This window comes from Lepidochelys olivacea, assembly GCF_965140295.1.
Source record: "Lepidochelys olivacea isolate rLepOli2 genome assembly, chromosome: 5".
In the NCBI taxonomy this organism is placed as follows: domain Eukaryota; kingdom Metazoa; phylum Chordata; order Testudines; family Cheloniidae; genus Lepidochelys; species Lepidochelys olivacea.
In genome coordinates, this window is record NC_140415.1 from 4,545,203 (window position 1) to 4,566,279 (window position 21,077).

The 21,077-nt window shown below is 57.9% G+C and overlaps 2 protein-coding genes across 2 annotated transcripts in view; one reads left to right on the forward strand and one right to left on the reverse strand.

Moving 5' to 3' along the window:
- Positions 1–693: 693 nt before the first annotated feature.
- On the forward strand, positions 694–11,373 carry ENHO (energy homeostasis associated). Its single transcript, XM_084628051.1, has 2 exons — positions 694–1,245; positions 7,580–11,373. Exon 2 carries the CDS (start codon positions 8,291–8,293, stop codon positions 8,468–8,470), a length of 180 nt encoding a protein of 59 aa, XP_084484177.1. The 5' UTR covers positions 694–1,245; positions 7,580–8,290; the 3' UTR covers positions 8,471–11,373.
- Positions 11,374–19,400: 8,027 nt separating this feature from the next.
- Positions 19,401–21,077, reverse strand: part of DNAI1 (dynein axonemal intermediate chain 1) — a 272,825-nt gene continuing 271,148 nt past the window's right edge. Inside the window, exon 20 of the mRNA XM_084628046.1 lies at positions 19,401–19,705. Within this exon, the coding sequence (XP_084484172.1) occupies positions 19,601–19,705 (105 nt within the window). The 3' untranslated portion in view covers positions 19,401–19,600. The remainder of the gene's footprint in view (positions 19,706–21,077) is intronic.

A 21,077-nucleotide genomic window follows, 5' to 3' on the forward strand; every position in this document is an offset into this window, starting at 1 on the left:
GGGGAAACTCTTCTGCTCTCTACTCTCTATCCTAGGCCCCGCTGGGCAGCTGGGGACGCCGGGCCCCCGAAAGCCTTTGTTATGGCAACCCTACAATTATAACGCCTTCCCGGTGACCCCAGCCCAGCTGTTGCCCGCCAGATGCTGCTGCAGCGGTGGGGGGGGCCCCCCTGGCAGGACCTCTCCCTGCAGCTGGGAAGACGGGGGGCCCCGCAGAGCGACCCACCCCCGCTCAGAGGCCATCATCCCACACCGCGCCCCACACAGCGGGGCCAGCCAGCTGATGGGGGAGACCCCCCCCCTTCCTCGAGGGGGCGGGGCCCGCCCGGTGCCAGGCCGCCAATGGGCGGGGAGGGAGGCGGGGGCGTGGCGCTGGAAGCCCCGCCCCGGCGCGGGCAGCTGGAGTCGGGCGAGGGGGGCGGGGGCGGGAGCGGGATGCATTGTTTTGAGGGGCCCGCCTGGCTCCGCTCCCCCGCAGGGGCCGCTCCGCCGAGTCTCCCCCCCCACACACACCCTGCGCGGGGGGGGGGCCCACGCGGGCTGGGGCATCGCGGGAGGAGGCGCCGGCCGCAGAGGCCCCCGCAGCTCCCCGAGGAAGCGGGGTCCGAGCCCCGCGACACGCGTGGGCCCTGCCCGCGGACCAGACCTGCAGGGGGAGGAGCCCCCATCGCCGTGGAAAGGAGGTGAACGCTGACCCCCGGCCCCCCCCCACCGCGAGGGACCCTGTCCTGAGCCCCTGGCCCCCCCCCTCGCCGTGCCGGAGACCGGGGGGGGGCGAGTGGAAAGTTGTGGAAGCGAAAACTCGCGTGGGACCCAGGAGCGAAACTGCCCGCGCGTTCTGCGGCGGGAGCAGCCCCCTCCCCGCTCTCCCTGCCCGGGGGGGGGGTCCCCCTCTGCTCGGCTGCCCCCCGAGGCGGGGCCGCTGGCCGGGGCCGCGCGTGGGAGCCCCGGCTCTCGTGGGGCAGCGCCTGGCCGGCTGAGGAGGCGGAGCGGGGAGCGGGCTCCTCCTCCGGGGGGGTGCCCTGGCCATGGAGGCAGCCGGGAGATCGCCGCCTCCCCGGCTCCCTCCCTCCCCCGCCGCCGCCGCCGCCGCTCCGAAGTCTCTGCTGCGATTCCCTGCTGCTTTCCTCCGGAGCCGCCTGCGCCCCAAGGGCTCTTCCCCGCGGAGCCGGGGGGCCCGCACCCGGGGACTGAGCCGCCGCTGTCTCCGCGACCAGTCCCGGAGCACCTGCCGCGCGGAGCCAGGTAACGGCAAGCCTCTGTGCTCCGCCACCCCCCCCCCCTTTGCACGCCCACGGGCACCTCTTTCCTTTGCACACGCACCCCCCCCCGTTTGCGCACACACACACACGCACAAACACCCCCGTTCGGAACGCGCACCCCCCCCCCGGATGCACACAGTGAGATCCCCCCTTCCTTTGCACACGCACCCCCCGTTTGCATGCACACACTGTTGGGACGCACCCAGACCCACAGACGCTTTGTGGGCACACTAACAGGCTGGCTTAGATTTTGAAACCGGTTTGAGAAGAGCGTTTGGTGCTGTTTTGACCCTGCAGTTAGTTTGGGGGCTGCAAGATGGGACCTCTCCAAGTTTCATTATTCTTGAAAAGTTGCATAAGGGACCATGGGGAGGGGGGTGGATTGGGTTTTCCCACTGCTCTTGACCCAGGCTCCCTCCACCCCACCCTCGCAAGACAGCTGATTTGGTTGTTTTGCTCTCCTCCTTTTCCGTAAGTGTCCCCAGATCTGGTTGTCTGCACCTTTGCAATAAACTGCAGGGTCCTGTGAGCGCGCTCCGCAGGTGCCTTGTCGCTCCTCTCTGTACAGAGGTGCAGCTGGCTGATCCCCAAAGGGCCCCTGGGGATGCATGGGCCCTATGGGGAGGGATGGGCGTTGTCGCTGGGTTGTCAGGGTGGTTCTAACAGGCCCGGCACTGCTGCCTCTTCACCAGAGAGGCTGTCCAACTGCAGCGCACGGGGGCAAAGGGGAGGCAGATAGGAGACATCAGCAGTCAGATGTTTGACACAAGCAACAGAGAGCCCCAAACAGGCTGCAGATGGAGAACCTAAGGGGCGTTCCTGCACCCAGCTTTCCTGGGGCCTTGTCCTGCAGGCCGCTCCCATTGGGGTTCTCCGTTGGGGGCACTCGGCACCCCCCGCGCTCTGCCCCGGGTGCAGCGTGTCTGTCAGCCCGAAAGCAGCCCCGGGACCCAGCTTCAGACGGGGACTTGCTGTGTTGTCAGCAAGTTCTGTGCGCCCTCCACCAAGGGCGTGGGGCGTTGGAGCAGGCTGTCTGGTCTGGCACCCTGCCTGTGAGTGCCCGGTCCGTGAGGGTTCAGAGGAAGGCGACTCTCCCACCCCTGACGGTGCCCTTGGTGAGCAGCAGCGGGTGGGAACAGAATGTCTGGCTGAGCCCCGTTGCTGGCGCACTTTACCTCTCCGGGTAACTCCGGTGTTTGAGTCGCTTTATTGAGTGCTAGCCCTTACACTGGCCTCTGAGACTCCCGGAGCACCCCTGGTACGGGAGCCCCCCTTTCCTGTGCTCCAAGCGTGTTGGCTGTTAACATCCGTGCAGACCCCCTGGTTATGGGACAGTGGAAAGTGACTGCTCAGGTTTCCCTCCCCCTGTGGCATCTTTGTTTGGGGCGTGGGGGAATGACCCCCCCCCCACCCATCCCCTTCCCCACCTTCTTCCTTCCACACAAGGAGTTTTCAGAGTGAGCTTGCTGTTATGTGGTTTGGGATGGGGAGGTGCAGTAGGAAGCCCTTAAATTGTGACGGGAGGTGGGCGCATCTCATCAAACGCACTGAGCCAAATCCATCCCTGCTGTAATGCCCTGATGGCATCTCGCCAGGGATGATTTGGCCTGCTCATGTTACATGAGGTTGAGAATGATATGCTTTGGGTGCTGCTGCGTCCTCTGAAACCCCGGGGGATCCCTTATCTACCAGTTGTTGCAGCAGGATGCTGGGATATGGTGGGAAAAGGCAGAAAGTAGCTAAGATCTCACGTACCCCACTCGGTGATTACAGTGACAAAGAAAAGGTGACAGATTCCTCCCATTGTAAGTGTCCTGCCAGGCACTAGGCATTAATTCCAGATCATGTTGGTCACTCTCAGAGCAAATGCCGATGCAGAAAGTTTTATACGTACAGGGTGGGAGTCCCTGCCCTTCTCAGTAGGGCTGGGCACTAAATGCTGTCCCATCCTAGGAAATTTCTGAGATTTAAAAAAAAAAAAAAAAATCCCATGCCCAACTGATGAGAAGTCGAAATCTCAGAAATGTTCCCAAGCCGATAATCCAAAAAATTTTTGGTTCAGCTCAGATCACCTGCAACGTTGTGTTGTGATGTGGACTTTATTTTTAAAAACTTTTTAAAAGTATAAACTAAACTTTCAAGACAAAAGGTCATTTCAGATTGAAAAAGGAAACTTCACATTGAATTTCTAAATGTGGACATTTCCTGACCACTCCAATTCTCTGATCCTTAGCCCCAAATTTAGGAATTTTTTTTTAAGAGCAAAAAAATCATGAAAACTTGTTTCTACTGTTAGTTCCAGTGATCACTTCTAAAAAAACCCAGAACAAACTCGTGGTGCTGGGGCATTTGCACCCCGGACATTGCAGGCTTGTGCTGTGGCATGAGGAAACTGAAAGAGCAGAGAGGGTGTTAGTTTTAAGCAAAATGTCCCATTTTCAATCATCCGGAGCTTTGTTAGCAACAACAAGGAAGGAAATGTGCGCTTTGATGTGTAGTCAGAGGCTCTGGATGCTGGCCGTGTCCCTTGAAGAATGCACACATCGCACTTGGCCGGCGGCCCTTTAAGATTTCACACACCACGCTTTGTTACATGTGAGTGGAGAAATTGTTCCTTGGCTTCAGATGAGGGATGGGAGGGTTGGGCTGCCCCCTCCCTGCCTCCCAGCTGCGGGCGCAGTGCGAATGAATGCATTGGGGAAGCACTGCATCGGGCAGCTTGACCCTTTTACTCCAGAGTTCGTTTTGCTGCCCCCGGAGCCCAGATCATTTCAGAGCCGAATGAGGTTGATGTTTATGTGGGGCGGGAGGTGGCGCAGTGTCCTTGCAGGGGCAGAGGGAGCTAGACCGGTGCGGAATAGATTTTCTACACTAAGTCGGGGCTATTCAAAGCCAGCCGTGGGTGAGGGAGTTCTGATCTGCAGCCTGGGGACATGGTTTTGCTTACGTAAGGAGGCTGGCAATGGGTTACTGCAGGTCGAATGGCTGGGGTGGGAAAGGAGGCAGTTCCAAGAAGCTTCCTCATTGTGCATGCGAGAGCGGAGTTCGGTCCTGTTCTCTCTCCCTTTCCCATCGGTCCTGGGTTCCGGCCTGGGATGCAGTGTTTGTGCAGACACCTCTGTCCTGCGCCCCTCCCACTGTCCTGGACGGGACAGCTCCACACCCTCCCTGATCTCCCTGCTGGGGGAACGTTTCCAGAGTTTCACCTGAAATGTCCCGTGGCTCAGTTTCCCCCCAATACTCCAAGTTCTGGACAGTTGCCTCCTCTCTGTGGTGGGGCAGGGAGCCAAGCGGGCAGCCTGAGCTCAGCCACGCAAGCTTTGATCGATGTGCTGCAAGAATTCCAGTTGTCCGTCCCCCTGCCCCCATGGTATCTGGGTGTAGGAATGATTCCCAGCTGACAGCGGCCCCCCCGGGTTCCCCTCCGTCTAGCCAGGTGGAGGCATCTCTCTGATTCTGGCAGAGCTCCTCTCTGCAGACCTCAAAGGGCTCAGTTTGCGTCCAGTGTGCACCTACCTGGGGAGCTGTCCCGTCCAGCTCTGCGAGGCTCTGAGGACGCTCGGCACTTCCCAGGAGGCACTCGGCACCCTGCAGGATTAGCTCTGTGCCGCTGTGAGAGGAACAGAGACTAGATTGTGGAGCACGGTGCAGGACTCCCATGGTAACATGAAAAGGCTCCTCTGATGAATGGCAGCAGCGCCCCAAGGTTTCCTGGGCGATCACTGTGAACTCTCAAATGTTCCCCCATCGCTCTGTGCAGAACCTCCGGCTGAGGCATTCAGCAGCTAAGCGAATGACCCCTGCCTGTCCCAGCTCATGGGAATGGGTTTAAACAGACAGTCTGTTTCAGGTGGACTTAGTGCTGGGCAAAGGCTGTTGGATTGGAGAAAGAGCACAGGAACTGCCAGACTGGCTCAGACCCCTGGTCCAGCAGCAGCAGGTGCTTGAGAGGAAGGTGTGAGAACCCCACAGTAGCAGATGTGTAGGGCCCTACCAAATTCATGGCTGATTTTTGTCAATTTCACTGTTATAGGATTTTAAAAATGGTTTCACAGTTTCAGGTGTTTACATCTGAAAATTCATGGTATTGCAACTGTGGGGGTCGCGAGCCAAAAGGGAGTTTTCGGGGCAGGGCTGTGGGATTATCACCCTTATTTCTGCGCTGCTGCTGGCGGGGGCACTGTCTTCAGAGCTGGGCTCCCAGCCAGCAGCTGAAGAGCTTCCTGTAGCCGGGCGAGGTTCCCGGAGGTGGGTCTGACCCAGCTCCAGGAGCGGCCCCTGCAGGGGAAGAGGGATCCTGTCCCTCCCCAGCCTGGGGCGGGACTAGTAGCAGGAGCCTGGTGCACAGTAGGAGACCCCGGCTGGGGCGCCCCCAGCCCTGACCCTCCCCTACAATAGCCACATTTCACAGGGGAGATCAGATGTCATGGTCCATGGTGCTTTTTTCATGGCCATGAATTTGGTAGGGTCCCTACAGATGTGAGATCATCTGCCCCTTATAGGTCTCACCTTGGTCTTTCATCGTTCGCGATCGGCCACCTTCCTGAAGTGCCAGGTTTAATCTCCCTTCCAGAATGTTTTGTGTCAACAGGGATCCCTCAGGCAGTGACAGCGCAAGCCCCCCTTCCGTGCGCTCTCCCACCAGTGTGCTTCACCCCTGAATTACAGATTTCCCACTTCAGTTCAGTCTCCTACCTCCATGTGGCCTCCTTTCTGCATCAACACAGGGGCTGGTTAGGGCCAGCTGTGGCGGCAGGTTTTGTAGGGACCTGTCCATGGGAATTCAAAGGATACCCACCCAAATCAGCTTAAACAAGGGCTACCAAACAGCCAGAAGGTGGTAACTGCTTCTGGGTCCCTGTGACTAGGATGGCCCAATGCCCCGTTTCCAGCCCCGTGGTTAATCCCATGCAGCCAAGACAGGGGAGGGCAGAGCGTGGGGAGCAGGGGGAAGTGCCCCAGTGGGGACACGTTCAGTACAGGGTCTCGGCAGAGCAGGGTCGAGGCCCCTGGAATATGCCTTTCTCCCCATTCTGCTGGGTGTATGTAACCGTCCCTGTGGCTTAGCCCACGTCTTCGGCTGGCCGTGTTTGGGGAGATGACTTTGCCCACCTCTGGGATAAACTTTTTGTCCCAAGGGCCACATTGGGGAAAGAAATTGTATGGCGGGCCATGAATGCTCACAAAATTAGGGTTGAGGTGCGTGGGGGTGAGGGCTCTGGGGTGGGGCTGGGGATGAGGAGTTTGGGGTGTAGGAGGGTGCTCTGGGCTGGGACCGAGGGGTTCAGAGGGCAGGAGGGGGATCAGGGCTGGGGAAGGGGTGTAAGTTCCGGCTGGGGGTGCGGGCTCTAGCATGCGGTTGTGGTGAGAGGTTTGAGGTGCAGCAGGGTGCTCCGGGCTGGGGCAGGGAGTTGGGGTGTGGGGAAAGGTTCAGAGGGTGCAGGCTCCAAGCAGCACTTACCTCAAGCGGCTCCCAGAAGCAGTGACATGTCTCCTCTCCAGCTCCTATGCAGAGGCGCAGCCAGGCGGCTCTCCACCCTGCCCTGTCTGCAGGCACCACCCCGTGTGGTGTGGCCCCAACCCAGTGCCCCAGCCGGAGCACCAGAGTGGGGCAGAGCTGCGTGGTGCAGCTTGTGAGCCCACCCACGGGCTGTAGTTTGCCCACCCCTGCTTTACCCTGTTTGGCAATATCTCACCCTGTCCTCCTTCCCTGCCCCTCCAAGTACACCATGCTCACTGACCTGCCTTGGAAGTAATAAAAATTGCGTTTGCCTCCCGCTGCGTGGGCTGGCTCAGCTCCACAGGGAGAGCGCGACCTCTGCTCGCCCCGCCAGGGCACACGGCAGGACAAGGAACGGGTGGCCGCAGCGTGGGGGGATCAGTCTGAGAAGTGAGACCTGGGAGGAGCCCCAGTGACCTGACTGGCTTCAGGGTGCTGATGCACCTGATTGACAGGGGGCACACCGCCGTGGTGATGCAGGGCTATGAGCCACCGGGGCATTGCCCCGGCTGTCCTGGGGGGAATGAGGGTGAGCTGGAGAGATGGTCTCCAGGGCCTGCCTCCCCTTGTCAATGAATGCTGGTGCCGGGTGCCAGGCTGGCAGCTCTAGCCAATGAATCCCGTTCACCCCCAGAGCCAGGCGCATTCAAGGGCCAGCAGGGAGTTGGGGCTGCTGTAGTTCCCAACAGCAGGGCCGGCTGTGGCGGTGGGGCTCAGTCTGCAGGGAGCCAGCCTGACACCCGCTAATCCGGTCATCCAGTGAGCCAGGCGTCCACTTGCCCAGCTAATGACACTGCCCTTGTCTTTACCGTCCCAGGCGTGTGGGTGAGACATCGGGGACACAGCCTGTCACAGCCGGGACCGAAGCTGCTGGCGACGGGATGGTGGAAGTCCTAGGGGAGCCGGCCTTGACTGTCCTCCAGCTCAGGGAGCAGCTGAGGAGTAACAGCAGCCGACGTCCCACCCAGCTGCTCTGTGGCTGCCGCGTCTCCTGATCTGGGCTGCTCTTCTCCGCTCCCAGCTCTCTGGGACCCCGGCCCCGCCCGACGCAAGAGCGTAGCGGAGATCTGGCCGCTGCCACCGCCTGCGGCCCCAGGGCAAGCATATCGCTGGAGGGAGCAGTGCCGTATCACACGTGTCGTGGTGAAGGAGAGGGTGGTTGGGATCTAAAGCAGCCCCCCACTGGGAGGAGACAGATTGCCAACGCCCGCCTCATCCCCCCACCAGAGGAAAGCCCCTCCGCAGGCGACCCCCCTGCTAACCTCCTCTGGAATGAGAGATTCTTGGGACTTAGGGCAGAAAACATCTGGGGCTTGCCCGGAGCCGGGGTTTCAAGACCACTTCTAGACCCAGCCGTTCACCTCCTCCCCTGCCAATGCATTTGGGGTGGGCACAGCCGTCTCCGTCGTTGGGCCAGGCGTCTCTCCCAGAGCAGGCAGAGGCCCCGGGGTCGATGGGCAGAGGGGAGGCCTGTCTTTCCCAGGGGAGTGAGCGGCCTCGCCCTTGACTGCCTCCCCGGGGAGCGGCGATGGGGTCAGGGCTGTCCACCGGAGCAGTAGTTGCGATTTCCTTTAACTGCGTCATCGCTTTGCTGATCCTCATCCTCTTCCTGATCCTGTGCAAGGCCTGCAGGACCCCGTCCTGCCCCAAGAAGAGCCCGGACATGGACGAGACGAAGAACGAGGAGAAATACCTGCTCCAGCCTTGAGTCGCTCCACGTCCCAGGACAGCTGGGGTGCTGAGGGTTTGAAGGAAGGATTGATAGCTTGTCCCATGGGCTCTCTCCACCAACTAGCTTGTAAGCCAGACCACACAGAGACCCCCAGGCTTGCGTTCAGGAAGCAGCTTGTCCTGCCTTGGACCTGACTGAGGAGCTTGAGCGGTCAGGCCGGCCGGCATCAGTTCCCTCACAGCCACCTGAGGGAGAAGGGAGCGTGTGTCGGGGTGGGGGCTGCCCTGATGAGGGGGCTCTGCAGAACGGACGCTCAGGGGGAAGTGACTCAAAATGAAGAGGAGACTGAGCGGGGCTCGGGGGGGAGTGTGGGAGGCAGGCTGGGCCTTTCACCAAAGGACTCGCGCTCGCTGGACCCCTCTGCCGCGGGGCCACCTGTGCTGGACTCGGTCCTGGCTGGCTGAGCCCCTCGCAAAGGGCTAGTGAGGCTGCATAAAGGAACTCTCATTCTTGGGGGTCTTCCAGCCCCTCTCCCATTGCACTGCCTGGGTTGCAAACAAACCCCCGATGAGCGGGGGCACGGGCAGGCGAGCCTCCGTGGCAGGACGTGCTCCCTGGCGAGCAAGCTCTCTCCAAAGCCTCATCTAGCTGGCAGGGAGAGCTGCCTTCAGGCCGTTCTGTTTGCTTGGGGTGGTGTCCTCTGAGGCGCTAGCAGCTGCAGGGACCACCCGTAAGGCTTGGCTTCCCTAGTCCGTGCGGCACGGTGAGCCGGAGGCCGTCACCCGTGTGAACGCCATGATAAACAGCCGCTAGAGTCTGTGTGCTGACAAACCCTGTGTGGCCGGCCAGCCGGGAGCAGGCAGCTTGTGATTGTTAAATATAGACGAGGGGGCTGGATGGGTTCGTTTGGGGCTTTGCCTGGCTTGAGAGAGCTCTGGAGTCAGATGGTTTGGGCACGATCCCCAAAGCTATTTAGGTGCCTAATTCCCCCTGAAATCAATGAGATGCTGTAGCTGGGGAGAACTGCTGGCCCCTTCCCACTCCCCACTATTCCCCTCAGAACTGTCCTCGGGGTCGCAGGCAGCCCCGGTGTCTTGGAGTAGCCTGGCTCAGCTGTGTCCATCCCACCCCTTCTCTCGGCCCCCGGAGCCAGGCACACCCAGTTACCAGCCGCAGCAGGGGTGCTTCCAGCCCAACGCGCTCGCACTGGCTACCAAGCACCCCTGGGCTCTGTGCAGTCTGGGGGTTGGGCATGCCCAGCCTGCATCCCCCATCTCTCCTTGTTACAGTCCTGTCATTTGCACCGAACGCCATGAACTTAGCCCCTGCCCCGCTGAGGGACCTGCGTGACTTGGCTGTTCCCGGCTGGTCCCTTGGGGCAGAGACAGTCCAGGAGGGAGTGGGGAAAGCTGGCCAGCTGGCTGGGAGGAGAAGGGTGCCCCCTCTGTAGTCAGTGTGTCTTTGTTTCCCTGTGCCGGAGGGCCAGGCCTGCTCAGAGCCCCGCGAGCGCCCAGAATAGCTGCAGCGGCTGTGCGGTCGGTCAAAGGCGATGAGGATTTCTGCCACGGGGATAGCTGGGAGCCTTAGTGGTGCTGGTGCCCCCCCCCCCTGTCCTGGGGTCCCTCTGCCCCCTTCCTTTGTGTAAAGGCCCAGCCTTGCTGGGAGCAGACCTGCTGGCTGCCAGGGCATTTCTGCTGGGAGGCCCAAGGCTGTTCCTGTAAGTGACCTTTTCAGAGCACGCGGCTCCTTTTTCCCCCGTCTCGGCCCTTCCGCCCCCTCCTGAGGGTTGTACCCTCAGCCCCATGGCAGGCTCTCCTCCTGCTTCCAGCCAATCCCACCCACTGGGTTCCTCGGTGCTAGGGAGGTCTGCTGCAGCTTGGGAGCCTGGTGTTGCATCCGCACGCGCGGGGCTCCAGGTCGGGCCCCAGGGGCTGTGACATCACACACGTCCCCTTGCCAGCCCTTTGTGACGTCACACGCAGGCGTTAGGGTTACGGCAATTCACCATCAAGCGTAAACTTCTGAAAGGGGAGCGTGTCCCTGCCCCTGGGCTGCCTGGCCGCACCTGGAACATTTGCCTGTAGCTGTGTGTCCCCGCAATCACGTTGTCTCTGGCGTGCTCGGCAGCTGGGGGCTCCCTGGGCAGCCCTGAAATGTTGGACAGGAATCAACCCCGCAGATCACCGGGGGCCTGTCATCAGAGCTTCCCACCCGGCCGCTGCCAGCTTCAGCCATGCCACCTAGAGGTGCCGCTCTGCTTTCTACTGGGGTGGGCACGGGGAACACGCAGTCGCTGCAGCTCCTGGGCCAGGAGTCCTGAGATACCTAGGAGAATAAATGAAAGGATCTTCCAACCCAATGCAATTCAGGCAGCAGCCGGTACTGATGCTAAGGGGTGATGAACGGACTTCACAGCAAACCGGTCCCTGTGGTCCGGCACATCACCATGTGGCTGATTACAGGCACTTGCCCCTGATAGCATCAGCGTTCACAGGCCCGCACAGCCCCCAGTGCCCACCCCCATCCATCCCCTGCCCTCACTTAGCACTCTGCATTATCAGAGCCTCAGTAAATCACCTGCAGCCTAGTTTACAGCCAAGCAATAGGTCGATGCTCATCAGACAAAGGCCTTCGCAGGGGTCTTTGGTGCAGTCATCAACTCTTCTCCCCCTTCCCTTGAGTCAGCACAGCTGTTGCAATAAGCACGCTTGTGTGTGTGTGGGTGTCTGGGTTGTATGCCCAACACAGCTGGGTTGCCAGCAGGGTCCCCTGGGGCAGGATCTGTGCTCCTCACCCAGGTGGCTTTTGTTCTTTCACTTGCTAAGAGGCAGAGTGACTATGTTTCCTTTTGGCTTCTCATGGTAATGATGCGCCGTCAGGTGTAACGTCCCTTTGCGGTTGTGTTTTTACTAGACTAATAAAACTATCGTAAATAGGAAGCTGCTTTGTGCTCTGCTTTGATTTTGTCACTGAGCCAGAAGAAATCTAGGGCAAGATTTCCAGGGGAGCGTGCTCCCGAGCTCTGCAGGCAGAGGGTACAGGGCGAGGAAGGGTCATCTAGCAGTGAGAGCTGGGGTTGGGTTTTTGGATGCATGGGGTAGGCTATGCACATCGCTCGCAGTTCCAGGCTCACATATTACACTTACAGGGTCTGGCCTCCAGGAGGAATGTGAGTGTACTTACCACAGTGATGGAGCAAGGTCTATTAGAGCCGGCTCATCTCCCTACCTTCCATCCCACGCTGCGGCCCCAAGCAGGGTGGGCTCCCAGGGTCTTTAAGACAGGACACTGCTGCTCTAGGACTGGGGTTGCTGGGTGGCTCAGAGACGCTGGAATACCGCTGCTTCACCCCTGCCCTAAATCTGGCTCTTAGCAAGCAGGCCAGGGTGGTGTGAGTGGGGCTGGCAGGGAATGTGGGGTCCAATGGGTCTGTGTTGTGACCATGCTGAGGCCCAGCCTGCGGGCTGTCCTCAGCCAGGTAAATGCATGCGAGTGGCAGCCGGGAGGGCCAAGTACCAGTCATGTAGAGGGTCCGATCCACTCTGGTGCTGAGCACTCACTGAACGCAGGGGGAGCTGACGGTGCTCAGGTGGCAATCAGCACCCTGCTGGGTCAAGGCCAGGCTAAGGAGGGGAAAACGGACAGGCTAAGCCCTGGAGTCAGCCAAGGCTGAGAAGGCAGTAGCTCTAAGAGAGGCTGCAGTGGTAACAGCTTTGCGTGCACCTCCTGCGTGGAGTCGAGCTGAGTCAGGCATGAGCACAGAGCCGGCGCGCCGGGGCGTTCAGCTCCTCGGGGAGCAGCAGCCCAGATCGGCAGGGCTGGCTGGCAGCCACTGTGCCATTCATGGGGCACAGACAAGAGGGTGTGCGGGCACGTGCTCCTGTGCAGGGATGTGGGTGCAGATGTGGTTGTGGGCATGCAGTCAGGGTGTGTGTGAGCATGAGCAAGTGTGAGCATGGGGTGACAGGATACATGGGGCTGACACGGGCCTCGCATGAGTACAGGGACCCGGCGTGGGGCTGACATGCCAACTTGGAGAAAACCAGTCCTGGTAGTTCAGAAACAAACACCTAACCGATGCCAATGTTGTCAGTGGGCTGTGGAGATTTGAACGCAGCCTGACTGCAACATCTCTGGGCCTCATAATAAATGCTCGGGGAGTTAAAGACTGAGTTCTGTGGGCCTCCCAAGCTCTACAGGAACGACCAGACAGTGCCCCAATAAAACGAGTACTAAAGCAATTCGGCCGTACCGGTCAGCCCCTTCTCGGAAACGGGAGGGAAATTTGGGACCCAACTTTAATAGTCAGTTACATTTGTTGAAACAAAACCCCAATGGACCCCTTCACGGCGGACGTTCAGCAACCCCCAACCCACCCACCCCCAAAAGCACCGCTCCCCCCACAAAGGCCCACAGGATGCTGGCAATCGCAGCTGCAGAGCAGACCCGGCCCTGTTCCCCCTGCTAATCAACATGCAGACAGGAATATTCCGCTTCTGGTGCTAGCTCAACCAAAGCAGCAAATAATAATCCCTCTGCCCCAAAGCAGGAAAGCAGCTAAAAGGATATGCAAATGAAAGCCCCATCCCAGCATACAAATCTTTGCTCAGTAGCAAAAACAAATGAACACAAAAAGCCAATAAAACCTTGCAAGGATCATGCCAGCAAGTACTGCGCCCCAGTCACGGCAGACACTCCCCAAAGACAAGCAGTGACCACAAACTGGATGTGGGACACTGAGTGGCACAAGGCGGGCCAAACCCAGAGAGGGGCTTTATGCAGACAATGTGCCCAAAAGGCTGGAGACCTGCTCACTCCAGTGTTCCACATAGAGGAGGGAGGGCAAGAAAAGGATTGCATCAGCTCCTCAGATGTGCGCAGACTTTTCAGCGAACAATGAGGCCACACTGCCCCTGGGCGAAAGTAGGGAGACGGCATACGTGGCCTCATACTGCAGCCCAGCCCTCGGCTGGATCGGGCCTGGACTGTGATGACATATGGACGCTGGTGAGCAAAGCCTGAGTGTACCTGGTTCAGACACACCTGGGGGCTGGGGCCCATTGACACACATTGGCAAGGCTCACAGGCATGTGAGTGGAAATGACAGCATGTTTATGGGGCAGGGGACAGGGAGAGGGATCGACACTGTGAACTCTCCAAGTCTTTTCAGTGGACTGGAAGTCCAGCCTCTGATTGGGGGCTTGTCATTGGCTGCCTTACTGCTTTATTTGGAGCAATGGTTGGAAGTAAATAGGATGAACTTCAATAAGGACAAATGCAAAGCACTCCACTTAGGAAGGAGCAATCAGTTGCACACACACAAATGGGAAATGACTGTCTAGGAAGGAGTCCTGCAGAAAGGGATCTGGGGGTCACAGTGGATCACAAGCTAAATATGAGTCACTGTGTAACACTGTTGCAAAAAAAGCAAACATCATTCTGGGCAGTATTAGCAGGAGTGTTGAAAGCAAGACATGAGAGGTAATTCTTCCGCTCTACTCCACGCTGATAAGGCCACAGCTGGAGTGTTGTGTCCAGTACTGGGTGTCACATTTCAGGAAAGATGTGGACAAATTGGAGAAAGTCCAGAGAAGCACAACAAAAATGTTTATAAAGGTCTAGAAAACATGGCCTGTGAGGGAAGATTGAAAAAACTGGGTTTGTCTAGTCTGGAGAAGAGAAGACTGAGAGGGGACATGATACCAGTTTTCAAGTACATAAAGGGTTCTTACAAGGAGGAGGGAGTAAAATGTTCTCCTTAACCTCTGAGGAGGGGGAAGAAGCAATGGGCTTAAATTGCAGCAAGGGTGGTTTAGGTTGGACATTAGGAAAAACTTCCTAACTGCCAGGGTGGTTAAACACTGGAATAAATTGCCTCGGGAAGTTGTGAAATCTCCGTTATTGCTGATTTTTAAGAGCAGGTTAGATAGCCACCTGTCAGGGATGGTCTAGCTCAGGGGTGGGCAATAATTTTCGCAGAGGGGCCACTCCACAAATTTTGGTAAGTCGTCACGGGCTGCACATTTCTACTATATAAATGGAGGGGGTGCGGGGTCTGGGAGGGAGCTTGGGTGCAGGAGCGGGTTCTGACCTGGGGCAGGGGGTTGGGGTGCAGGCGGGGGTGCAAGGTGCAGGCTCCGGCCGGGAGGTGCTTACCACAGGCAGCTCCCAGCTGGCGTCACAGCAGGGCTCAAGCAGGCTGCACTGTGGCACGTTTCTGCATGCCCCTTGGTGGGGGGGCAGCGGGTCTCCGTACGCTGCTCGCACCCCCAACCCTCCCCCCTCCCCCAGCTCCCATTGGCCTGAGTGCCCCGCTGCACCGTGGGACTTTTAGCGGCCAGGACATTGCAAGGGGACAGCCAAAGAGCCTGGCGGGCCAGACAGAAATGTTAGGTGGGCCAGATCCGGCCCGTGAGCTATATTTTCCCCACCCCTGGTCTAGATAATACTTAGTCCTGCCATGAGTACAGGGGACTGGACTAGATGACCTCTCAAGGACCCTTCCAGTTCTATGATTCTCTGTTTCTATTTGCCCGCTGTCTGATGCCTGGTACGGCTGGCGTGCCCAGCTCAGCCCAGCCGTAGTTTGGCCAGTGCTGGGAGAGCCACGCAGTGGGTGCTGCCCTGTTTGCAGTAGGGCACTCCTAGAGCACAGAGGAAGGAGGAGAGACTGGAGGTGCAGTGATTAAATACAGGCAGAAAGTCTCACTGCTCAGTGACATGGGTCCTGTCTTTTCAGGACACCCTTGGGAAACAGCCAGGGGGTGAACATCGGTAGAAAGAGCATGCCATGATGACGTGCTGGAGCCCTCCAGAGAAGAGACTCAGTAGGAAAGGCCAGAGAGCAGCCCAGAGGCCAGCTAGCAGAGGACATGAGGATGGGCGCTGAGGGACGCAGGTGCTGTTGGGCTGGGCCAAAGCCATGGGGCAATTCTGGACTGTACGAGGAGGGAACAAGTTCTGGTTAAGGGGGTGATTTTCCACAGGCTAAGAGGCAGCTCTAGGCCCCTCACTCCCACGGAAAGCCGACGAGATCTAATTCCACTTTGTGCCTTTGAAAACCCCTCCTTAAACAGAAGGGACCCTCCATCACCACGGATGAGTCTGCTCCTCTAGGCTGCTATTTGAAAGATTGTCCCAGTGGAAGGCTTTAAAAGGCATTTGTTTAGGGCAGGGTTCTCCAGAGGGCTGGAGGAGCAGCCTGCTGTGCTTTGGTGATGCCCTGAAGCGTGCAGGAATGACAAGGCCAGGCATTACTCAGACCTCTCAGAGACATACTATTAAGCTGGGCTAAATAAAGCCCTGAGTGAATCAGCGACGGTGGGTGGAGTGAGATGAGTAAGGCCTGTTTGAGGGGCACCTCCCTCTCTAGCTAGGGGTTGTGATCCACAGGAGAGAATGAATGTGTGAAACCTGGGCTGGTTCAATGTGCTGGTCAGCGTATGAATGGCTGAGGACCTGCAGGGACCCCAGGATTGTGAGGAGGACATCCATATCTGCCATCAGTGCCCTGTGCTCTTGTGGGTCGGGATTTCCTTGCTCTGTGTATTGCCAAGCAGCCTTGTCAGAAGATTATTTCCACCCGTTAGGTCTCTGGTCCCCTAATGACTGGGGACTCTGCCCAGTCCAGAGATGGGCCTGAATCGCCCCTAGACCTTGGGGTATTCAGGGCGTGGGTCCCTTGCAGCTCGCCGCCGTTTCCAAGTGCCACACCAGTGGAATCGAAGAGTGAGCCTGTGCCCCTGGCGTAAGCTAACCCTGCTCCTTGCTGCAGCCGTGCTGGCGGTGGGGAATCGGAGACAAAGCAGGATGCGTGGGTGCTGCCGGCTCCCCCCTCTCCCAGCTCTGGGAACACACTATGGTCCCAACAGCCTTTTGGATGAACTGGGCCAAATCCATCGCTGGGGTAGTTCTTGAGTCAGTGGCGTTTCACTCGTGTCAAATGTGACTCGGTGTTCCTTTGTGTGTGCAACTGTGACAGCCAAGCTGTCAGCCCCCAGAGCCTCTGTCCCAACCTGAACCCTGCTCTGTCATCTGTGACTGGGGCGCTCAGCTCCTCATGTGCATGGCCGTGGGGACCTGACAGTCACTGAGCCCTGGTCAGGGGCAACGGAGTCTTCCTAAAAGTGGGGGGGCATGAAGCCCCACCCCCTCCATGGCCCCACCTCTTCTCCCCAAGGCCATGCTCCCTGGCCAAGCTGGAAGGCGGAGTCTGGTCAGGGAGCCATGGACCCTTCACCTGGCTGGGGTGGGGGGCCCCAAGAGCAGCCCCTGACCCATGTCCCCGTCCCTCGGACTCCCCAACCAGGGGGAGGGTCTGCAGCTCCCCACAGCTGCCCAGGCTCCCTGGGCTGTTCTTTCCTGGGCCAGACTCCAGCTTCCGGCCTGGCCGGGGGCGGGGCCTCAGGGGGAAGAGGAGGGACAGGAGGCCGGGCAAAAAGTGGACGTGCCAGGCCCCTTGGACCCACATGTTCCAGCACCCCATAAAAGGTACTTAGGCTCCTAACTCTCCTTGACTTCACTGGAAGCTGGAAGCCTAAATACCTTTGAAGATCTGAGACAGACAAGGTGGGGAGGTGATATTTTTTATTGGATCAACTTCTGTTGGTGGGAGGCACAAGCTTCCAAGCTACACAGAACCGAGGAGTGCCAAAGCTTGTCCCTTCCACCAACAGAAGTTGGTCCAATAAAGCAAATTACCTCTCCTCCCTTGTCTCTCTCATGTCCTGGAACCAACACAGCTACCAGAACACTGCAAACCACAATGTGAAGGTCTGGGCCTAAGTCCCCATCTCTTTGCTCTTTCTCCTTGAAGCACAGAGCCCCCTACTTGCCTCCCAGGATTAGTATTAACAATCACAGCTGACGTCTCGTTGCATTTACTGCAGACATTTTATTTCAGCTAGAGAGAGGAGAAACAGGCACAAGCCAAGAAATAAAGGAAAGAACCTACCTGAGTCATGTCTGGGCCAAGACTGCACCAAGCCTTGCTATAGTCAGCTACTGATGGTCAGATTTAGATTTGGGATTTTAAGGGTAACAGGACCCATTAGATCATCTATTCTGACCACTTGCCTTGAGCCTAATAACTTGTGTTTGTCTAACGCATCCTCCAGAGAGGCGGCCAGGTTAGATTTAAAGACTTGCAGAAATGGAGAATTCACCACTGCTCTTGGGAGCTTGTTCCAATGGTCAACCGCCCACACTTGTTAAAAATCTTCGCCTTATTGCTCATTGGGATTTGTCTGGCTTTAACTTTGAGCTGCTGGTTCTGGTTCTGCCTTTCGGCACTAGATTAAAAAGCACGTTGGTACTTGGGATTTTCTCCCCATAAAGGTACTTAGACATCTCAAGCAAGTCGCCTTTTGATCTTCTTTTTGCACTACACAGCTTGAGCTCTTTAAGTCTCTCACCATGTGGAATTTTTTCTAGCCCTCGAATCATTTTTGTGGCCCTTTTTTATTCTTTATTGAACTGGTGCTGGGCTAGAACCGTACCAGCCACATCAGAGGCCGTGTCTGCTCCTCCCCCTCTCTGCTCCCTCTCTCCCCCAGTTCGTAGCAGGATGTTCAGGAAAGAGCTGGGCTCCACTCCCGGGTGTCCGCCCCTTTCCAGGAAGAGACCAGCACTTAGTGAAGCACAGCTCTTTGTTGGTTCCATAGACCCACCCATAGCCTCACCCCATGACATCACTCCATGAGGGCACACATCCAGGTGTAACACCGACAGGCCCTGGTCGTCGTCACGTGGGATCGAACCTGGGACCTCTGGAGTTTAGTGCATGAGCCTCTACTGCATGAGCTGAAAGCCATATGGGTGTTAGCTAAGGCTGTAGAGCAGACTCATGAATCTCTCTCTCTAAGTCGTCTCGGTGCCACTAGGTGGGACAGAAACCACACCCGGGAGGTGTGTGGGTTACACGGGCGTCTGGGGATTTGTTCCTTCTTTCCCCAGCCCCTGGGGACACATCCGCACTGGGTATGTTCATTCTCCACTCTTGGAAGCTCTTAGTGTGGAAAGGGAGCAGAAGCTTTTGTCGTGTGCAGTGATGGGGGATTATGGGGGTGTTTCCCAGTGTGGATGCCCCATAGGGTACTACTACTCCCCTTTCTTCCACCAGCAGAGGCTGTGCTGCCCTCCAGCCTCCTCTCCACCGACGAAGAGCAAGCCCGTTACATCCATCAGTTGGTCAGCCACGCAGCGAGGCAGCCCCCTTTCTCTCCATGAACCCCAGGGCTGAGATACTCCCTAGCTTGTGCAGCCAGCACCTCCCTCTCCATGAATTCCAAGCCCTTCACCTTGCCGGCTGAGAATGATATGCTGGAGGGTAGGCAGCCAACACCTCCCAGCCAGCCCCAACCTGTCACCGGACACCCAGAGGGTCCAACCCTCCTTCCCACCCGCCCAGGAGCAGCTACAGAGCAGTTTCCTCTTTAGCACACGAGGCCGAGGATTGCAAAAGCCGCGCGGAATCAGCCATGGATGGCAGGAACGGCAGGTGGCCCTTGCTCCCTGTACCACTTCCCTGACTGGAGACAGATGCCATCGCCCACCAGGTCTGTACCAGTGCATGCGGAAGATGGTGGCGTTTCTGCCAGTGAGGAAGGGCGTGTGCAGGACAGGGGTGGAGAAGGGGGGAGCGGCTGCACAATGCCGACCCCTTTGTTCTGGTACCCCAGACCCGATCTGGGAACACTGACTCCAGTGGGGGGCACCGCTCAGCAATGCAGCAGCCCACCAGGACACAGGTGTGAGATGGTGGCACAGCACTCAGGTCGGGGCCTGATCCTGCAGTCCCCAAGCAGACACAGCTCTTAGTGGAGTCACGGGGAACTTTGCTAAGGACTGCAGGATGGGGCCTTGGCTGTGTGATATGCCATGGTCTCAGAGGGTGGCCATCTCCTCCCCTCAGCCTACAGGTAGGAAGAAGCCAGCGCAGCCCGAGTGACAGCTCTGCAGACTAACCTCCTTTCAACGTGTTTATTTGGATGCAGAAGCCAAGTGTTCCTGCTGTGTATGAGACGGGAGGCTCAGGGGGATGCTACTTGCACGGTAAACAGGAGCCTGTCAAAGAAGAACCTGTTTGCAGAGCCTGGTGCTTCCCGGCACGTGGACGGAGAGGAGCCAATGTGCAGCTGGGAGCGGGCTGGGCTTCCTTCCTCTCTCTCACTTTGCGGGCTTGTTGGCCGGTTCCCTCACTAGGTTTAGCAGCTTGTCCAGCTTCGCGATCTCCACCTCAGGGCCCTTCTGAATCTCTTGGCCTTTCTTTTCCTAGAGAGAAAACAACAAGTCCCAGCTGTTAGTGGAAAGGACCCCACCGACTCACCCGGAGCAGGCTGGCCAGCGGGGCCAGTGAGGGAGCAGGGCCTCTTGGCCTTGCTGAGCCAGGAAGTTGATCCCAGAGAATGCGACAGCGGGAAGTCCATTGAGGCTGATCCCCCCTCCTTCATCCCCCACATCAAGCCCAAACAGCCAGGCTTTGGGTGTGTGGGGCCCTGCAGGGCTAAGTGGGGGTGCTGAATCAGGCTATGCAGTAGGGTTATTGCATTCTCACCCACTGCTTAGTGCGTGGGGAGTAAGCCAAGGACAGTAAATCCAGTGGCCCCAACCTGCCTCTCCCGGGGCCCTGCCACCAAATCCATCTCCGTGGCTGCATACAGTGACATGGGCGACAAATGCTGTCTGCACAGCCCATCTCCCTGGTGCTCTCCGTCCAGGGATGCGAAGGGTGCGTCCAGCAGACAGAAGCGGTCAATGGCTGGCTATTCCTATGGCACATTCCACCCCAACGGCTCCAAGAGCCACCTTCCAAAACTACACCCAGGGACTCGCTTCCCCAGCTGGGACGTGCAGCTCACCTGAGTGCCGCACAACAGTTTAGGGAAGGAAGTCAAAAAATAGCGCATCAAACTGGCAATGGGGGAAGGGGGATAGGTGGGGTCAGGTTGGGGAAGGGGGCATTGTTCAACCAAGTGCGAGCACCTGGGCTGGGATCATGGCTAATGTTTTGCAGCCACACAGACCCCTTGTTTCCTTTGCCCATTCTCACCTACGTGCCTCCTTCCACACCACCTACTAGTGTAGGTAAGGAATACCTTCCCAGTCGCCTTCCTCATTCAAAACCCTCCGGCGCGCTGCCGCCATGTTGCTGACGAGCCACGAGTGATCATACACACTCATTAAAGACCGTTAGACTGAAACCCACATCCCTTGTCAAAATTGAGTGACCAGGTGAGCTTATTATTAGCCTCTTGTCTTAACCCTACTCCTCCCCAGCTTATGTATATTGACCTCACTAGCGGTGTCAGGTCTAAAATCTATATTTGAATCTCTGCAAGGCAGAGTCTGTGTATGTGGAACATGCCAGGCAAACTTTTGGATGCTAAAAATTATTAATCACTATTCTCTTGCAAGACGCGCCTTGGAATCTTTACCCGTTGGGATGTCAGCTCATCTGAAAGACGATACTTCCCCCACACAGCGCCCCTGAGCCCCACGCCGCCAGGGTGTTGTTCACGGCTAATGCACCAAAGCAACTTCCTGCGATCGGGATTTCCTTGCGGGTCTCCCTTCCAGCTACCAACCAATACACCCAAACACTGCTTAGCATAAGAGATCGACGGGGCTTGCAGCATGCGGGGGC

Excerpts from the sequence above, each read along its gene's own strand:
- ENHO (XM_084628051.1), top strand. The coding sequence starts at position 8,291 with ATGGGGTCAGGGCTGTCCACCGGAGCAGTAGTTGCGATTTCCTTTAAC.